At 39.1% G+C, this 19785-nt stretch overlaps 1 protein-coding gene across 5 annotated transcripts in view; it reads left to right on the forward strand.

Annotated features, from left to right (window-relative positions):
- ATP8A1 (ATPase phospholipid transporting 8A1) overlaps positions 1–19785 on the forward strand; it is a 214562-nt gene that overhangs the window by 35202 nt on the left and 159575 nt on the right. For all 5 annotated transcript variants that reach the window (XM_031435242.2, XM_031435256.2, XM_031435239.2 and 2 more), the window contains 2 exons: positions 4078–4123; positions 19679–19719. In XM_031435242.2, the coding sequence (XP_031291102.1) occupies positions 4078–4123; positions 19679–19719 (87 nt within the window). The remainder of the gene's footprint in view (positions 1–4077; positions 4124–19678; positions 19720–19785) is intronic.

Genomic DNA, 19785 nt, shown 5'->3' on the forward strand with positions numbered 1-19785 from the left:
TCCAGTAAAATCAGTGCTAAGAAATTGACTAAAATGTTTTCTGAGAATGGTTTGATAAGTTTATATCAGCATAAGGTGACAATGTTTGAAATGGTACTCCCTAGAAAAGGAAAAAAATAAAACAATAGTTTACATAGTTGGACAAAGAGTATCTCTTTCAGTAAATTATAATTAATACATAATTTGTTTACTCAACAAAAATATATGAAGCAGTACTTAGGTACCAGGCATTCATTAGGAATTATATTAGGATGTCTTGCAAGTTTTTGTCCAGGGGGAAGGAAGGGCAGGAGACGCCATTGTTCATGTAGTTACTCAGGGCTGCAGCTAAGTCAGGGCTCAGCTTTGTGGAATATCAGTGGTCACCAGGACAGAGGAGGAGAGAGATGGAAGTCTCACTTCTTCTGCATGTTGGCCCAGAAATGGTACATATCACACATATGCTTACAGCACAATGTTAGAACTAGTGACATGATGAAGGGAGATGTAATCTCAGTCCATGGAATTAGAGGAGAACTAGATATTGGTGAACCTAGTAATGTCTACCACTCTTACATCAGTGAAGAAAACAGAGCCTATATTCTAGTAAACCTTCCTTCATATTCTACTAAACAGCAGTTTTAAAAAATTTATAATGAAACAGTAAGAATTACCTAAGACTTGACCACCCCAGTGCATTTTAACTCTTGATGCTTTAGACACCATCACATAACATGATTTCCTATTTTTATGTGTAAGTAACAAATGACCTAATGCTTATTTGAAAATACTATAAAATTATTGGAGAACTCTTAGTTTAAAAAAAGTCTGCATCATTCAAATGCCAATTCTTATGGTAGGAGTCAAGGTTGTTCATTACATTGTTAATATTCATCATAAAAATCATGCCTTCTTTGCTATACACTTGTTAAGTTAAACACTGATTTACTTTATTCATTATAAAACAAATATTTATTTAAAGTCTGCAGTGTTCAGAGACAAAAATACTGGGAATATGCCAGTGAGTAAAAGTAGCCATGATAGAGCTTGCAGTCCAGGACAGGGGGCAGACATTAATCAAGTAACCACATCAGCTGTTACTAGGATTAAATGATGCCCTGAAGTCCTTAGAGCAATGCTAAGTGTGTGGTTAGTGCTGAATGAATGTTAATAATGTTAATCATCATCATCCAAAGATCTTTTTGACCAAAATATGTTAAATGGATTGGAAGGAAAACAAAAAGAATTTTGGTAGTAGTTGGTAGGAAAACATGAAGATGTCTTAGACTTAAGTGGTATTATAAAGATAAAGAAATATGGAAAAATGAATTCAATATATATTTAGGAGTAATATTGACAAGACAACACTATCTGGCTTGCTATATACTCTACGTATTTTACTTATTTATTTATCTAATTTTTTATGTTATTAATGTTTTCTCTCCAACCACTGGAATGTAAGTTCCATGAGAGCACGAGTTTTTGTCTCTTGTTCATTGCTCTATCAGTAATAGTAACAGGGCCTGGCACATAGTGGTTTGTAAACATTTATTGGGAGAAGAAATGTATTGGATAGGAGTGAAAGGGAGAGAACGTACTTAGGAAACTCAAGTTCCTGGTTTGTGCAGATGGATGGTATGTGGTTGCATGTCTGAGACAAGTATCAAGTCTTGGGGCTTACAGGCATAGGTTGCCTTTTGAACATAGCTTGCGATGCCTTTGAGACTGCCAGAGGGAGCTGTTAAGGAGACAGCTGGATGTGACTGGGGCTCAGATGAGAGTCTTGGCTGGTATATATTTAGATGATGGTTGTCATTGAAATTGCAGATATGAATGATCAAAGAGAATATAGAATGAGAAGCAGAGAGGGCCAAGGAGTGAGCCTTAAGGAAACCCATCACTGAGAGACAAGAAGGGGCCAAGATGCAGATGGATCACCTGGGCAAGATGTCTTAGGAAATGCCTAGAGGGGAAGGGTTCCCAGGAGGAAGGGGTGGTCAGCACTGCATGCTTAAGTACCCTACAGTTCATGGTGGTCTTTATTCAGTAGAGTTTATTAGAGCACTGTCAATCAGATACTGATAATAATAAATAATTCACGAGCTCTCAGTGATACTGAGTTCTGATTGCAGGACAGTAGAGGCATTTGAGCTCAGAGGATAGCTGTATTAATTTTCTGTGAACTATTTGTTTTAGAAGGAATGATGATCTCTTTAAGATACAAAGTTTTTTTTTGTTTTTTGGGTTTTTTTGGCGGGGGATAATGATAAGATTAGAATCTACCTCTCTGGGTTGGATCCTCATGTATCTTCAACACAATTGTTTCTTGACAGGTAACTCAATTTATTTTGTGGTGGGAAGGGTGAGGAGGGGAGGCTTCTGTACAAGAATTCTCTACAGGTGGAAAGTAATGTTCAGAATCTCCTTAGGTTTCACTAAGATTAAATTTCCAGTTTAAGTGGAATGTTTCATTAATTAGCTTTTATTTGTCTCCTTTAGTTGGAAGTCTAACCATTGTCTATCATAGATGTGAATTGTTCTGGAAACATTTGCACTGCCTTCAAATATCTAAATTTGCCTTGGACTGTTATTTTCGACCAAAATTTATTTTGGGTTACTTTCTAATTTTCTTAATATCTTGATTAACAACAATCACAAAAAAAAATATTTTAGAGTTTTATCAATCATGGAATCTTCTCCACTGATGCTACAAATTTAATAGAACTTTAAAATTTTATTTAAGAACATTTGCTGGCAAATCATCTGCTTTTGGAAGCAATAATTTGCCTATTAAAAGTCTGCATTATTACACTTTTATTAGTGAGTGTTTCATTATGAGAAAGAACTGTAGTGTGTTCCTGCATGTGGATGTGGCAAGAATCATTTTCAGCAAGCCTCCCACAGAGGCATTCTGAATGCCCTATTTGCATTTTGTGCAGTTCAGTGGCTGATTGTTTGGATGAACTGAGTTCACACTGCCAGCTATTATGCCTCTCCTCGTGAGCATTGCCGGGTCTTGGAGTGCTAATCTACAAGCCCAGGCTTTTCTCTTGAAAAGTGTTTTCATTTGTGCCCTGTGATTCTAAAAACCATGTTTCTTCTCGGACGGGGGACTTAGGAATTCGTTTGTTTTACATTCGTGCCAACCCACCTTATAGTTGGGAGTGTGCAGCTAAATCTGACCCTGGGCTTTCTGTGATAGAATCTTTGATTGGTCACACTCAGCACTTTTGTGCAACGTCAGTAGAGGCTGACTTGTTAGACTCGATGCTGCGAGTTCAGACGGAAGCCATGGAAGACCTCTAGTTGAACCATAGAGAAGATAACTGCTTCTCGCCACGCAGATCCTCACCTTTCCTCTGACCTTCCCTTTCTCTTTCTTACTGCTATAAAATCTTGGCTTATGTAACTCTTCAAACTCACCCGCCTAGACTTAGACTAACTCACTTGTTTACCTTTTAATTTTTTCGTGCTTTGGAGGAAGAAAAATGAGGTTCAGCGACTTATGATGGGGGAGGCGGGCTGTGGGGAGCAGTGGAGAGAAGCAGCTTTATGCAAATGGTAGATGTATTTGGTTCTAGTCACTGACAGACATCAACACGTCATTAAATGATAGAGGATGTGCTCAGCTTAATTGGATAATGAATTTCATAAGAAACAATAATTCTGTGCCATTACTAAATGGTAGTTACTACAGATGATTCTCTTGGGCAATCTTCTTATTTAAGTAAGTTATTTAAGACTAAATCAGCCTTTCAGCTCCATCTTTTCTAGTACATTAGTATTTGTAAAACTTTAATCTTACGCATGTGGTAATGTCCTATCTTTCTGAGGACCACACACCTATACTCCAAGAAGAGGACTAGCATATAAAGATGCTGTGGATCACACTTCCAGTTTTTAAATTTCTATATACCCTCTGATTGTTCCCATACCACACCCCTGGCATGGGAACTTCTACAATTGATATGGACATGAAAGGATAAAAGCCTTGAGAAACAGAAGTCAAAAGAAATCTCGGTTTTGTTACAGGTGCTATTTTGTTTTATTAATCTCATACTTGTTTTCACAGTTTTTGTTTTTGCTTTTAAACTTTAGAAACGACATAAAGCTGATAATGCAGTGAACAAGAAACAGACACAAGGTAGGAATTTTATATTTTGTTTCTTGTATCTATCAAATACGCTCATGCTAATATGTACTAATCACTTCAATTACATATATTCGTGGGAGAGGGTGAGCATCGCGTCCATGTACTCTGCCATCTTGGCAGTCCCCCACAATGGAGAATATTGTGTATCTCTTAAGTTTTTGTTCCAGGGTAGATTCTTGCTTTGTAGCATTTATTAGCATGACACTTAAAAATTCAGATTAGAGTGATTTGCAGGGTAATACTTTTTGAAAAGTAACATTTTTAATACATTTAAGTGCCTCATAGCAATGTACTCACAAGTATTGTCCATAAAATCTTCAGTTGTTTTTGACAGTGTTAAAGCAAAATGTCTTTATTTGTGTGTGTGTGATCTGTAGATATTACCTGAGATAAGATTTATAGAAAATAATCAGATATGATGTTTCTTTGGTGGAAGGCATTTTGAAAGCACTTTGAGTTATCCTGGACTTGGAGATGATATGTGCTCCTGAAAGAAATAAAACAGGTAAAACCAGGCCAGCTGCTGGGAAGCACATCTCATTTTGACATGGCTTTTTTGTTGGGGATCTCATTTTGATGGAATCAAAACCAAAATGACGTTTGATGCAAGCAAATAGACCATTGTGCTCTCAATTTAAAAAAAAAAAACAAAAAAAAAACCCAGAAGCATGGGAAACAGATGTCTCATCCCTGAGCTCGCCCCACCTGAGAATCTCATCTCTCTCTCACCTGCCCTGTTGTGATGAGGATGAGCCATGTCTGCCTAAATGGGCTGGTAATTAAAACAGTATTTTTATACGGCATGACTGTTAGGGAACCCTGTCAAAACGCCCTGCCTCTTTTCTCACCATCTTCCACCAAAGGGATTATCTGCTGATCTATGATGCATTTGAGGAAGGTGCATTTATTAAAACATTGCCTAATAAATCAACTAAATATTTACTGAGATTATATTTATTATGGGACATATGAAAAAGTGTAAGATGGGAACTATTTAAAAGGTAAAACAATCTTGTGTGGGAAATGAAGGGTTTGGCTGACATGATCTCAGTGTCTCTAGATTTTTGTGGCAAACAGTGGTTCCTGTGTCAAATGTTGTATGGATTCAAAAGAAGGAGAGAGAATGGTGGGGTAACTTGAGCTAGATCTTGAATTCGAGGAAAATTTTATATGAGCAGAGGTCCCTGGGGAAGACATTACTTGTGTTGTTGAGTGAGAAGGAGGAAGAGAGATTTTCCTGAACGGAGATGAAAAAGGCTGCTGGATTGCTTTGCTGAACCACTATTAGAGTGGAGATATAAGGAGATTTATAGCAAAGAAGAGCAAAGACATGATTAGAAATGTAGGCCAGGGTCAAATTTTACAGGGCCTTGAATGCCAAGCCAAGGAGATTCCAATTTGTCTTGTGTATGCTGAGCAGCTGTTGAAGGTTTACAAGCGAAAAAGAGACACTAAGAACATGCAGATTAAAGCTGGAGAACAGAACGAAAGGGAACAGGGGACTATTAGAAGTGTGGGGACTAAGCTGCTCCAGGAGTTTGGGTGGGAAGGGACAACCCCAGGTAATGAAAGGGGAAAAAACCCAAGTATGTCAGGTACTGGTATTTTTGGTGATGTGCAAGTTTTTGTGTTTGTTGCCATGTTGCTCAGAATATTCAGTAACAGCTTTTGAACTAAAAATATGTAACTATTTTTTCCCAGTATGTAACGTGTCTTGTACCAGCGGGATCCTATCCTCAGGGACTGGCATTCACTTATTTTCAAGTCTTGGCCCGAGAAGTCGACGTTGTACGGGTGAAGAGTCGCTGTCATAGCCAGGATGATTTTAGGCTACTCCATCCTGTATTCATGGGTTCTCTGGTTTTCCAGACACTTGCCTACTCCCAAAAATACTTCCTTTTGTCTACTCTTCAGAGAAAATATTCTTTCTTGGTTACCATTCTTGGTTCAGCAGTTCATTGTGGGCTGACAGGATTAGCTTAGCCCTATGGCTAGAAATGAAGAATAGGCAAGTGAGAGGAAAGGCTTCTACAGTATTTAAAACTCATGTCGAAAATAAACTATCAGGGCCTACATGTAAAGACCATTTTAAGTCAGCAGAATTCTTAGAAATCCCATATCTAAGAAACGATGGCCTTAGTTTGATACTTGAAATTGTTTTCCAAGAGAAGGGAATCACTTTTTTCTTTGCCTAGATCAAGTATTGATCATCTTTTTAGTTTTGCATTTGTTAGGAGATAACAGAAATGTTCATAGGATTTACAGGATGCTGTTACAGGGTGCTGTTTGCGGTCAGATAGCTCTAATTGCTTTATATGAAAGCCATCTGTTGTCATTAGACAAGAATGAAATTCAGTTTGCTTTTCTGAGTTGAGGCAGCGATGGGTGTAGGAGTGGAAAGGGGGTTACTTTTGGCAGATAATTAATTTTTGACAGACATTTGAAGTATTTAACATAAAATTTTATTTTCTAAATGTTTACCAAGACCATGCAGTACATAAAAGGACACCTTTCCCTCGGATTCAAATGTTAATCTGTCTACATTCTTAAAGAAATGATTATCTTCTCTCCTTATTTTGATCTGAGGCACCAGAAAGTGACTTTTCTCTGTCATTGCCTTGTGACTTCAGAAATATAAATCTATAATTTCATTTACAACATTTTCAGCCATTTACTGTGAACTGGTACCTGTCTGATGCCTCACCTTCACGAATTAATGAACTCGATCACGTGTTATATTATGGATTCTGCAGAAGGCAGGTCCACCCTCTCCCTCATCTTTGTGTCTGCACAGCTGTAGCATCCGCCCCTTCCTTAGCAGGTGCTCTGTGTGAGTGAGTTAACCATTCTCTGTATAGATACTGCTGTGCAAATAAGGAAGCAAGAAGAGAGCAGAAATGAAAAGAGCCTTGTTGGAAATTCATTATCCAGGGTGTGAGCAAGATGAAAAGCAGTATTTTTTAAAACGCTGTGTCTCAGACTGTTTCATAGGCACTGATTTCAAAAAGAGAGAAAAAACTAATACAGTGGAAGTTCTTGCTGCCTCTTTACTTTCGCTGTTGAAGTCATTACATCATCATTTTAGTCTGCTCTGCCTCCTGTGAACACAGTATGTATCCATTTATTACTTCTGTTACCCGAAGCCTCAGAGCACTGTCATATTCAGAATGCCCTGGCTTTCCTGGCATGTAAACTTACCTTCATTTTTTCCTGATTGCTTCCTCAGTATTTGAACTCGCAGTATTTGACATATCCTCTTCCATGTGTCTACACACACACTGGAGGCAGTCTCTCAATGTATTCCTGAATTGCTTTTTTTTTTTGCCTAATCTGGCTCTGCAGAATTTTGTAAATTATACACTGGTAGTTATCATTATAATATGTATATTGAAGCCAATCCCTGTATGAATTTGTTGTGATGGTTGAGCTACTTCTTTTATTAAATTATAAATATATGCTTTTTAAAATGAAATACTATTATGGTCAGCATGCCAATATTTCAAGTGGAATGATAGATTTGCATAAAATCACAATATGGAGGCCTGGGAAAGGATAGGATGGAGGTACGGACTAAGGTAATTGGGATCTAAAAAATTGAAATTAAAAATGCCTCTTAGTGAAGTAAGTTTGCTTTTTTAAAATCCCAGGCTTGGATATATTCTCTGAAGGTTGGTGCACATACCTTCTGCAGGGGTGCATGTCTGGGAGACGCCTGTGGCCTCTGGCAGCACATCAGTCACCTGGCTGGATGCTGCAGGGGAATGAGGGCCACCATGACCACAGTTAGATTGTTTCATACCTTGTAGGTATTAGATTAGAATAAGTCTTCAATAAAGTAGTTTTGCTGTGTTTAATTTAATTTAGAAAAAGACAGCATGAGATTCTTCTTAACTAGGCACATAGCTAAAAACAATAGCTCTCATCTCCACCTGTATCCTCCTTCCCTGGAGCTCCTTCAGCCTTTGCAGAAGTGGTGTTGAGTTGGTGGTGGCTGATAACCGCTAACAGGGCGACTTCCCTGCAGGATACAGAGTTGCTTATCTTCGACTGGAAGCTACTTCATCTTTAAAGTCCTTTATGGAAAAGGTGTTGAGTTGGTGTGGGTTGAATACATTCTAGGTTGTTAAGCCTGAAATGACCTACTAATAGGGCTGAGTCCATCTGGTTGAATTTATTACCTGCAAAGGGACTTAAAATAGCACCACTTTCCTGACTTATTGAAAAAGCCACTGTGCAGCCTTTTTGTCTCCCTGGAGGTGTCTCCACACCTGGTCCGTCCATAGGCCTAAACCTGTACTCTACAGCATGTACATCACTTGCCTAAAACAGTTCTTAGGAAGTATTGTTTCCATGAGCTTAAAAATTGGACTTAAAAATTAAGTGCATATATGGCCTAAAGGATGTTTTCAGACACCTCTAAGATTTTTTTTTAACTGAGTTATAGTCAGTTTACAATGTAGAGCTTAATTTTTCAGTTATACATGAACATACTTATATTCATTGTCACATTCTTTTTCACTGTGAGCTACCACAAGATCTTTTGTATATATTTCCCTGTGCTATACAGTATAATCTTGTTTATCTATTCTACACATGCCTGTCAGTATCTACAAATTTCGAACTCCCAATCTGTCCCTTCCCACCGGCAACCACAAGTTTGTATTCTATATCTGTGAGTTTGTTTCTGTTTTGTATTTATGTTCATTTATTTTTTTAGATTCCACATATGAGCGATCTCATATGGTATTTTTCTTTCTCTTTCTGGCTTAATTCACTTAGAATGACATTCTCCCGGGACATCCATGTTGCTGCAAATGGCATTATGTTGTCGTTTTTTATGGCTAAATACTATTCCATTGTATAAATATATGACATCTTTATGCAGTCATCTGTTAATGGACATTTAGGCTGTTTCCATGTCTTGGCTATTGTAGGTAGTGCTGCTATGAACATTGGGGTGCAGGCAGACACCTCTAAGATTGTTAATATCTTCAAATTAAAATTTAAAAATCTTAGGATTTTATAAATTGAACTGGTCAGATACTTTCAGCAGTAGCCCTGGGTGAAGAGGAGGTATTTATTTGTGGGGAAGTACAACCCTATATTGTCTTTCATTTGTCCTATAAATAAAAGTTGCACACCCAGTTGCAAAACCCACTAGGGAAACTGAGGGCCATAGTTAAAGTGAAAGGAGAAAAATAGGTGTGATCCAAAGTTAGAATGTTTATTATTTCAGTTCAGTAAGTCTTTATTGAACATCTACCTTGTGTAAGACCCAGTGCAGAAAATGCATAAAGAAACCAGGCTTCATTTTTGCCCTACAGGAAATTAGAATCCGGTAGGGGAGATAAGATACTTGCTGATACTATGATACAAGATAGAAAAACTAATAAAGGCCAAATGAGAGAGACGGGAATTCAGAAATGCCACATGCAAGGTTTGTAAAGTAAGCAGAGCTGTCGGGATGGGTGCAGGAGGAAGTGGGAAGGCCTGAGATATTTTCTGGGCATAGCAAATACAGTTGTCCCTCAGTATCCATGGGGAATTGGTTCCAGGACCCCCTCCACTCAGGTACCAAAATCTGAGGATGCTCAAGTCCCTTATGTAAAATGGCGTGGTAGGTGGTGGATGCAGAAACCGTGGATACAAAGGGCTGAATATAGTCTGTTTTGGCTGCAGTATAGCATACACGGCAGGGAGCAATGGGGGCTGGGACAGGAAGGCACATTAGGGTCATAATTCGGAGGCTTTTGAAAACCGGGGTGAAGAACTTGGAGAGAACTACTGAAGAGTACGGCTAGGTTCCCAGTTGTGCTTTTGAGCAAAGAATGTGACAGCTGTATGGGGATGGGTGGGGTGAGGCCAAAGGAAGACTGCCTTTTGATTAATTAGGGAAGAGGGAAAGGGCAGTGACAATGAGAAGACAAAGGAGAATACACAGTGGATAGATCCAACTAGGCTTGGCAAAGGAGGGGAAACCCCATCAAACACTGCTGAGTTAAAAGAGGACCAGGATTGTGAGGCCCACTAATCGAGCATTTAAGAAGTCATCAAATAGATAAGCAGTAAGGATTTACTGTATAGCACAGGGAATTATACTCAATATCTTGTATAACCTATAATGGAAATATAATCTGAAAAAAACTGAATTACTGTGCTATACACCTGAAACTAAACAATATTGTAAATCAACTGTACTTCAATTTAAAAACAAAAAAGTCACCGTTCTTAATTGGAGTTCTGATTCCAAACTGGAGAGCAGTTGTGGAGCTCTGAGAACTGAAGCCTGGTTGCAGGGAAGGGTGGAATGACTGGTGAGGCAGTGGAGGGAGATTTTTCTTTCAAGGAATTTCTTCATTACATAAAGGAAAAAGCAAGTGTTTCATGGTGGTGAGCAGGATTGCGGGAAAATATTTTGACAAAGGAAATTGTTGACCCTTGTGCTCTGGTCACATCATCTCACACATATTTTTTTTTTAATAAGTCACTGGTTCTCAAACAGCTTGCCGGGACCCACCCCTGTAGTTTCTGTAGGCCTTGCACAGGATCCCAGCATCTCACTGCTAAGAAATGCTCGGTGAGGCTGATTGCTAGTGCTGACCACTGTTAAAGGTTTTATAAGTGAGTTGATAGAAGTGATATCAACTCACTGGAAATCTCTTCAGAGAATGTGGACGAGTGGGGAACTGAGGACTTCCCTGTTGTCTTTTGTGTTAAGACCCCAAGCAGACTGTTGCTTAACTTGACCTTTGTAGACACGTTCGTGCAGGAGACCTCTGTGCAATGTCAGTTTGTTGCACAAGAGATTTTTGCCTTCAAGTTGTCTTTGTAAGTAAGGGTCTGCGTAGTGGACCAATTGATGCTTTAACGTGGCTCTGTTGGTTTTCCTTCTCGGCCTGTTTCAAAGTCAGAGTTCAGTCAGTTGCACTCTTAACCTTGTTGGTGAACTGAAGTTCCTCTTCAGGGCTTACTCCCACCTAGAAATTGCAGCATACTGCCTTTTCTGTGGTTTCTCTGTCTTCTGTGACAGCGGTGGTGCCCATTGTCCTTTTGGACAACTTGCCTCTTGTTACACACTTCAAGAAGTGGCTTGATTGCTCAGGAACGGCCCCAGTGGTAGACGAGTTCGATTGCAGGGCTGGCGGCTTCTCTCAGAGAAGCCAAGCCGGCACCTGTACCCGTATGATGAGTCCTGAGAGACTGACAGTTGCTCCAGGGCCTTTGATCTGATCAGCGGATTCCCAAGGGACTCTAACAGAATGTTTTCATTTCGAGAAAGAAAACCCATTACAACAAAGCTGTTCAGTAGCATCCTGCTAAGTAAAGGCAGGTCACACTTGAGGTGCTGAGCCCTCCCATGCATGCTGTCAGACTAATTAGCCTGTGTGGAAACTGTGGCAGGTGTGTTTGGGGAACTGGGGAGAAGTGGAGGAGCTTTGCATTTAAAAGAAGGAGCTGTTAAAGCGTCATAAGACAGGCCATTGTCAGCTCTGTCCTTGCATGCTCTGTCCCCTCTGTCCCTACCAGGCTTCACTAATCACCTCCTCCGTGGCTTCCCTTCTTGACCTCTTACACTCCAAAGTTGTAAAGTAGGTGTACTTTTGGCGCAAGAAAGCTAAAAATTCAGCAAAGGACCCGGCATTTTTCCTTGTTTCCTCTACACCTGGTTCGAGCCAGGTCAGAGGAAGTCAGCGGTTAAAAAATAACTAGGTTACTGTTTTAGTCACCAGCATGTGACGTGGTCTATTTTAATTGTTCTCCAGTTGGCCACTTAGGAACCAGTTCAGAAGTAGAAACAACAATGAACTGTAACCGACTTTTATCCTTGACCAGTATTCAAGCCTTGATTTGTATGTTGTGAGTTGATTTTCAACTTCACCAGAATTCTGCATTGTTCTCCATATCCTAAGATGGGTCTAGCCGCAGATTTGAAGAAGCTGTGCACTTCGAGCTTTTATTTCTGTGTTCCAGTTTCGTATTTCAAAAACAAATGAATTGGGGTTGGGGGAGGGGGCTGTGGATAGAAACATATCCTTAGTTCTAAGAAGCCTCCAGGAAAGCTGATGCTACAGGTCTCTGGACAACCTGTTGAGTAGCAAGGTTCTGTGCTATATCCAGAGATGTGTTGCTCTGCTTAGTTAGAATTCTAACTCAGAGTAGGACATAAAGGTAATTTACACTTGGAATAATCCAGGCCATGGAAGCTTTCAGAATAAATACCAAATGCCCATCAGATGGACAAAATTCAGATGGCTGATAGCAATTTGTGCCTTTCTGAGTTCATAGTCAGTGGAACCTCACGTAGTGCTGGTGACAGTGTGGATCGCAGCAGGGAAGTCATGTAGTTGTGTATGATGAAAGTATAAATGCAAATGCCCTCGAGCTAGCAGCACTCTTTGGGGACCCTCTCCTGTGGAATATAATCATGTGGATATATTTCAGTGTTGTTTGAGGTGGTAGAAAAAAATAGAAGTCAGAATTTCCATCAACAGGAGGATAGTTGACTATACTATGATACAGCTGTTGTGTAAAACAGAGCTGTTTTGCAGCTGGACTGGAATCGCTCTCTGCTTGTCTCAGGGACATTGGGAATTGTGATGCCCAACCTTGGCCACGAGCAAGACGAGATGGACTCCCTGGTGAATTAACACGCTGTGTAGGGTTTGAAACTCCCTGGAGCATCTGAAACTAGCCTCTCTGCTCAGTTTAAGGATGTATATAGATTGATGGCTTACCTGGTTTTACCTGTTACATAGCCTAGCTTATCTCATTGGCTAGAGGGTATAAAAGACCCCCTGGAAGCTTTTCCCCAGGCTTCCCTGAAATAAAGATTTATTGTGCATATCATAGAGGTTCAAAATTCTTGCCCTAGGTGGATGGAAAGGGACCCCAGGGGACTGTGCCTAGAAATTTCCAGGCCCCTGATGCTTACCTAGGCTTTTGTTTTCCTGCTGTACCATATCCTCTACTTTGATTAAAGCTTTTTATGAATACACCCTGGGGAGTCTTGTGAGTCTATTCAATTATCTGACCCATCGTACACTGGATTGTTTTTCAAAAACAAGCCGTCTTTATACTTTGTCCTGAAAGTATCTTTTGTTAAGTGGGAAACCAAGTTGCAGAGAAATACATTTTTAAAAAGAAAGAAAACAAATATGCACATGTTTGTCCAGGGAAAGGTATGTGAAGGGTGCATCAGTTAGCATTCCTTACCTTGAGAAAGTGCCGTGAGATGAGGAAATCTCAGCTTTTCCTTTATGTAAATCCTGTTGGCTTGTACATTGTTGGCTGAATACGTATTTAAAAGTTTCTTAGACATGTACATTTTGCAGTAAGCTGTATTTTCCAGTGTATGTCTTCAGTGATGAGCAGAGAGGAACCGTTTAGTTGGAGAATAGGGGAGAAGAGAGTAGCTGGATGTACTGTTTGGGTGGAGGCAGACATCCCCTAGGGGATGGGGGGACAGGTTAATTAATAGAGGGAGAAAAGTGCAGAAGGGTCAGTTAGGGGGAGGTAGATAGGGTTCAATGTGCATAGAGAAGCCATCTGAGCAGGGTTGAGGGGAATGAGCAGATAACGAAGATGGAGAAGTGAAGCAGATTTGGATGGTTTCCGTGGAAATGCCGCAGGCTGCCACCCTTCTTCGTGGAGCAAAGATTCCCTGGCACGGTCTGCTGAGTTTGGGCAGCCTGTTGTGACATCTCCCATCCTGGCAAGTGGCACCCAGTAGAGTGATTCCAGACTATTTTTAGATGTGAACGGACAAACATCTTGGAAGTGGCAGCATTTCACAGAGGGCTAGTTCAGATTTCAGAGCTGGATAGGGTGGCCCAGAGCTGACATCAGAGGACGTTCATGTCCCAAACACATAAGAACATTAGTGCATCTAACTGTTGTGTAACTGCTTCCAGTGGCTCACACTGGAGTCATTTTAGGAACTTATAAAACTGAGGAGTCTATTTTAAGCAAATGTTTAAATAGTTCATTGGCATCATTTTATGTAGCTTTTTTAAATAGAGCTATAATTCACATACCATAAAATTCATTATTTTCAAGTATATAGTTCAGTGTTTTTCAGTGTATTCACAGTTATGCACCCATCGCCACTATCTGATTCTGGAATATTTTCATTACCCCAAGAAAGAAACCCCATACATATAAACTGTCAGTCCCCACTGTCCCCTTCCATGAGCCCCTAACAACCACGAATCTACATTCTGTCTCTATGAATTTTTCTATTCTGGGTATTTTCTATAAATGGGATCATACAATATGTAACGTTTTGTATCTGCTTCTTTCACTTAGCATATCTTCAATATTCATCCATATTATAGCATGTATCAGCATTTCATTCCTTTTTATGGCTGAATAATATTCTGTTGTATGGGTATACCTCTTTTGTTTATCCATTAATTGGTTGATGGACATTTGTGTTGTTTCCACTTTTTGCCTATTATGAATAATGCTGCAATGAACATTTGTGTATAAGTTTTTGTGTGTACATATGTTTTCAGTTCTCTTGGATATACACTTAGATGTGGAATTTCTGTATCTCATGATAGCTCTGTGCTTAACTTTTTGAGGAAATGCCAAAGTGTTTTCCTATTGTTTTATACATTGTATATATATTGTTTTTAACATGAGATCTACTAGGAGCGGGGTTGTATATTTCATAAATCTGTATAACTATACCATGGCTTCATATAGTCCCAAACACATAGCAACATCAGTGGATCCAGCTTTCCATCCAGCAGGTGTTGACCGAACACTTTTGTGTTCCTGCATTGTAATGCTGGGAACATAGCAGTGAACAGAATAGAAAAAATTCCTGTTGTCACAGATCTTGGAGTCTAGGGGAGAAGAAAATCTTTAGTAAATCCTCTCTCAACTAAATATATAGTAAAACTGTCACAAGTGCTCTGAAGGAGAAGTGTAGGAAGCTCACTTAGACTTGAGGGGAGTGGTAAAAGAGTAGTGTCAAAAAATGTCCCCTGAGAAAGTGGTGTTAAAGCTGAGATCTGGAAGACGTATGGAAGTTATCTAGGTGAGGATGGAGGAAAAGTGTGTGCCAGTCATGGAAACGTGTGCATAGGATTTGAGGCTGGGAAGAGCAAGCTGCTTTCATCAGGGTGGACACAGGACAGGGGCAGAGGGTCATGATGGAGAGGAGGCAGGTGCTGCTTCGTCAGAAACCTTCTAGATGTTTGAACTTCATTTTACCAGCCAAGAGAAGCCAGTTGAAGAGTTCTAAGCAAGGAGTGACCTAGTCTTGTATATGTATGTGTGTAGAGATATATGCATTTAATCCATGTATACATAATAATCCATAATTGTACTTATATGTAAAATCATTGTACTTAGCCATTATAGCTATGCCATAGAAACTAAATTAAATCAAGAGCGAATGCAGGAAACTGGTGTTGAGGCTAATTCAGAGCTCCATTTGGGAGTAGGAGTGCTTGAAGTAGGGATGCTGGGGTTGGTGATGGTGGAGGAGATAAAAGTTGGCAGGATTTGAGATGCTTAGGGCATGAAATCAACAGGATATTTTTAGTAGTAAAAACTATTCGTGATTTCCAAAGGTTTTTTTGTTTCTTTGCATAAGAACAGCAGAGTTTAAAAATAGTGGGATAAACTGTGAGGCATATGTGCATAATAGAACTGCCAAAAATCATAATTCAGCATTGTTAACAAACAGAAATTAAGTTTATTAGAAAGTATTGCTGCAAAAACAAAACCAAAAAACCCTACCTGAGTAAGTGAATTTAACAAAATTACACAATGACAAAGTCATTGTATGAAAGTTTAATGCATTTCTATATACTACCAGTGACTAACTGGAAAATGGGGTAAAAAATATAAGAAAAAGATCATCAAATATCAAAAATTAAATCTAATGAAAGAGCCAAACACTGTTAACTACAAAAACGTACTGGTGAAAATTTATGAAGACATAAATAAATAAATGGGGAGGTATAGCCTGCCCATGAATTGAAAGAATCAAGCTCCAAGTCAAAGTCCCAGGAGTCTGGGGGATTTTTCTTTTCTTTTCTTTTTTTTAAAGAATTAACAATTTCATTCTTAAATCACATGGAAATGCAAAGAACTCGAAATGAGTATGTTTTCAAATTAGAGTTTTTGTCTTTTTTGGATAGATGCCTAGGAGTGGGATTGCTGGATCATATGATAGCTTTCTTTTTGATTTTTGAAGGAATCTCCATACTGTTTTCCATAGTAGTTACACCAGTTTACATCCCCACCCACAGTGTAGGAGGGCTCCCTTTTCTCCACACTCTCTCCAGCATTTATTATCTGTAGACTTTTTGATGATGGCCATTCTGACTGGTGTGAGGTGACACCTCATTGTGGTTTTGATTGGCGTTTCTCTCACAATCAGGAATGCTGAGCATCTTTTCATGTGATCGTAGCAGCACTGTTTACGATAGCCAAGACGTGGAAGCAACCTAAATGCCCATCACCAGACAACTGGTTTAAGAAGATGAATATGTGTGTGTGTATATATATACATGTGCACACAATGGCATATTAAAGAGTGAAATATTGCCATTTGCAGCAACATGGGTGGGCCTAGAGATTATCATACTAAATGAACTAAGTCAGGCAGAGAAAGACAAATCTTATATGATATCACTTATATGTGGAATCTAAACAATAATACAAATGAATCTATATACAAAACAGAAACAGACTCACAGAAAACAAACTTAAGATTCCCAAAGGGGAAAGGGATGGGGAGGAAGGATAGATTAGGAGTATTGAATTAAAAGATACAAACTGCTATATGTAAAATAGATAAACAACAAGGATTTACTGTTTAGCATAGGAAGCTGTATTTAATCTCTTGTAATAACCTATAATAGAAAAGAATCTGGGAAATATATACATGTATAGCTGAATCACTTTGCTGTATACCTGAAACTAATACAACATTGTGAATCAGCTATTCTTCAATTGAGAAAAATTGATTCCAGAAAAAAACCCTCCCCCCAAAAATAGCCAAAACAATATTAAAAAAGAACAACATAGGATGGCTGTCTGACTTCAAAACTTGCCATGAAGTTACAGTGATCAAGGTGGTGTGTACTGGTGTGAAAATATGTAAACTGATGAGTGGAATAAATACAGAATCCGTAAGTTGATCTACCGTAGGACTGTGTCAATTTAATGGGGGAAAGAAACATCTTTTAAACAGAATCTCAGATATCTTGATTGAAAGCTCAGTACAAAAATGCATACATCGTGTGTGATTCGGGGTATATGAAATGCAAAACTAATCTATGGTGAGTAATTTATATTTGCCCCAGGGGGTGGGGGTAGGTTGTAAAGGGACAGGAGGAGTCTCTCTGGAGTTGTATCTTGTTTTGAGTGGTGGATTCACAGGTGTTTACAGCTTTTAAAACTCATTGAACAGAACACTTAAGGTCTACACATTTCGTTGTAAGTTTTACCTCGATTAACAGAAGAAAACCTCATAAGCTTGAGCCAGGTGCCATACATACAGGAAGCAGGCTGCGTGTATAAAGCAGAAGCAAACCACAAGTGGTGATGGAGTGGTGAGCCCCATCCAAAAGAGTGGCCACCGCTCCGTCCAGCCGCTGTCACAGTGCAGGAATGGACTGACCTGAGCTTCCCAGATAAGCCTGAAGGCTTCATTTTCATGTCAAACCTCTTGATTTTAGAAATATTGGACACTGATTTTTTTAAAAAACCGAAGTATTTCAATGGGGAATGTTTACTAATATGAGATGAGATTAGAAGAAAATAAATGGCAATAAAGAGCTCTAGATACTGCTGAACAGGATCTTTTTTCTCATGTAAATAGATGCAAATTTCAGCCCCATCGTTCAGAGTCGGGTAATCTTGGTTGTTATGGAGGACTTAATACTGCAGCCACCGGGGTCAGTGATTAAAGGGCAGAGTCCTATAATTTGTTCTTTATTCTTTGTAGCAACTGATTTTGAGGAAGGTACTGCGAGACAGTGATGGAGGTGGCCTCTGTACCTAGGGCGTTTTTACTCTGAGTCTCATGCTCTGAACCCCTGTGACTCCAGGAACAACATTAGGGAGCCCTTTTATTCCTGGCATCACTTTGGACAAGTTCTGCAGCAGTTCAAGTTTTGTGTATTAGAAAATAGGGATCAGTTGTAGATGCCCAGGGCTCAGGTCCTTGACCCCTAAACCATGCGAATACTATAAAAATTAGAACTTTAACCTATTCATAGAGTTACAGGTACTGCCCTGGAAATAGTTCAGTGTTAGCTCTTCAGCTTGGAATGATCATTATTATTTAAATCAATGAAGTTGATTCGCCAAAACCCACTGTAAGATATTCATCGTTGCATTTGTTTATCTGCTTAGCAAGCACTGGAGTGTCTGATGTGCCAGGAGTTCTAGGAAGTGCTAGACGTACAGAAATGAATAAAACACAGTCCCCAGGGCTCAGGGGATTTTGAAACACAAAAAGGTTATATTTAGATTAACATAATTTAAATTGTAACACTGGTTTCCAGACCTGTAATTAGCGTTAGATCTGCCCTTGAGCATTTTGAGGATTATTCTCACTGTGATTTACTTCAGACGGTTCAGCATCTGTCTCCTCCAGCATCACAAGAAACTGAATCTAATGTTTTCATTCCTTTAAATTATTCATCTTGCAAAATGTTAATTCAGTAGCTACTTCGTGCCAGGAACTGTGCTGTTTCCAGGGACTACTGTGTTAAACAAAGCAAATATTAGCTTAGCCCTTGGAATTTGCTGTCAGGGTAATTTGTTGACTGACCTTGACTTATTCCTTTTTTTAAGTACTAAGTCCTTAAGTAAGTGCTACCTACTTCACATTACTCTCTTTCCTGTTTTATCTTTTAGTGTCTACTAGTATATAAGTATTATGCCGCAGACACATTTTGGGGGAAAAAAAGATATATTGAGTAACTTTACTATTGGGAAGCAGTAGTAAACACTAAGAAATATCAACCCCCCATCATAATTTAATAGGAGCCTCTTCTTTCATTTCTCCTCCGTCAACCAAAAAGAAACATTTGCTATTTTGCATTATTATAAAGCTAAAGGTACAGATTTTTTAATCTGTTGGATTGTGTGTTAAATTTTTACTAACCAATTTGAAATCCATTCCTTCTAGACTTGTAAATCTTTTTTTTTTTTAACATTGCTGCTGTTACAGCTTCTGAGATACATTTTAAGCTTGTCACTCCCCTTTTCAAGTCATTTTTATAGCTTTCTCCTCCAGCCAAGCCCTGTAATTCTTCCTTGTGCTGAAGAAAGCCCCTAGCCGACACCAGCAAGATTACCATTAGTAATGTTTTATTGTGGGATCTAAAATGTGCATTGGTTGCTTCTCTGTATAGTTTTACATATCCCTGCTGTCATAATTCTTTTTAAACCTGAAAAAAGTATTACTAGTTAATTTATTTGAAGCTGTTCATCCAAAATGATCATTTCATCAGAGGTGGGCTTTGGATAAGTAATTAAAATTGTTCTTAAAGCTGTCACCTTTTCTCTTTCCAGTTTTGAGAAATGGTGCTTGGGAAATTGTGCACTGGGAAAAGGTATGCACTGATTTTTATTTTGTTATTGATTTTATTTTGTTGTTATTTTGTTAGAAATGCATAGAG

This window comes from Camelus dromedarius, chromosome 1, assembly GCF_036321535.1.
Source record: "Camelus dromedarius isolate mCamDro1 chromosome 1, mCamDro1.pat, whole genome shotgun sequence".
Classification (NCBI taxonomy): domain Eukaryota; kingdom Metazoa; phylum Chordata; class Mammalia; order Artiodactyla; family Camelidae; genus Camelus; species Camelus dromedarius.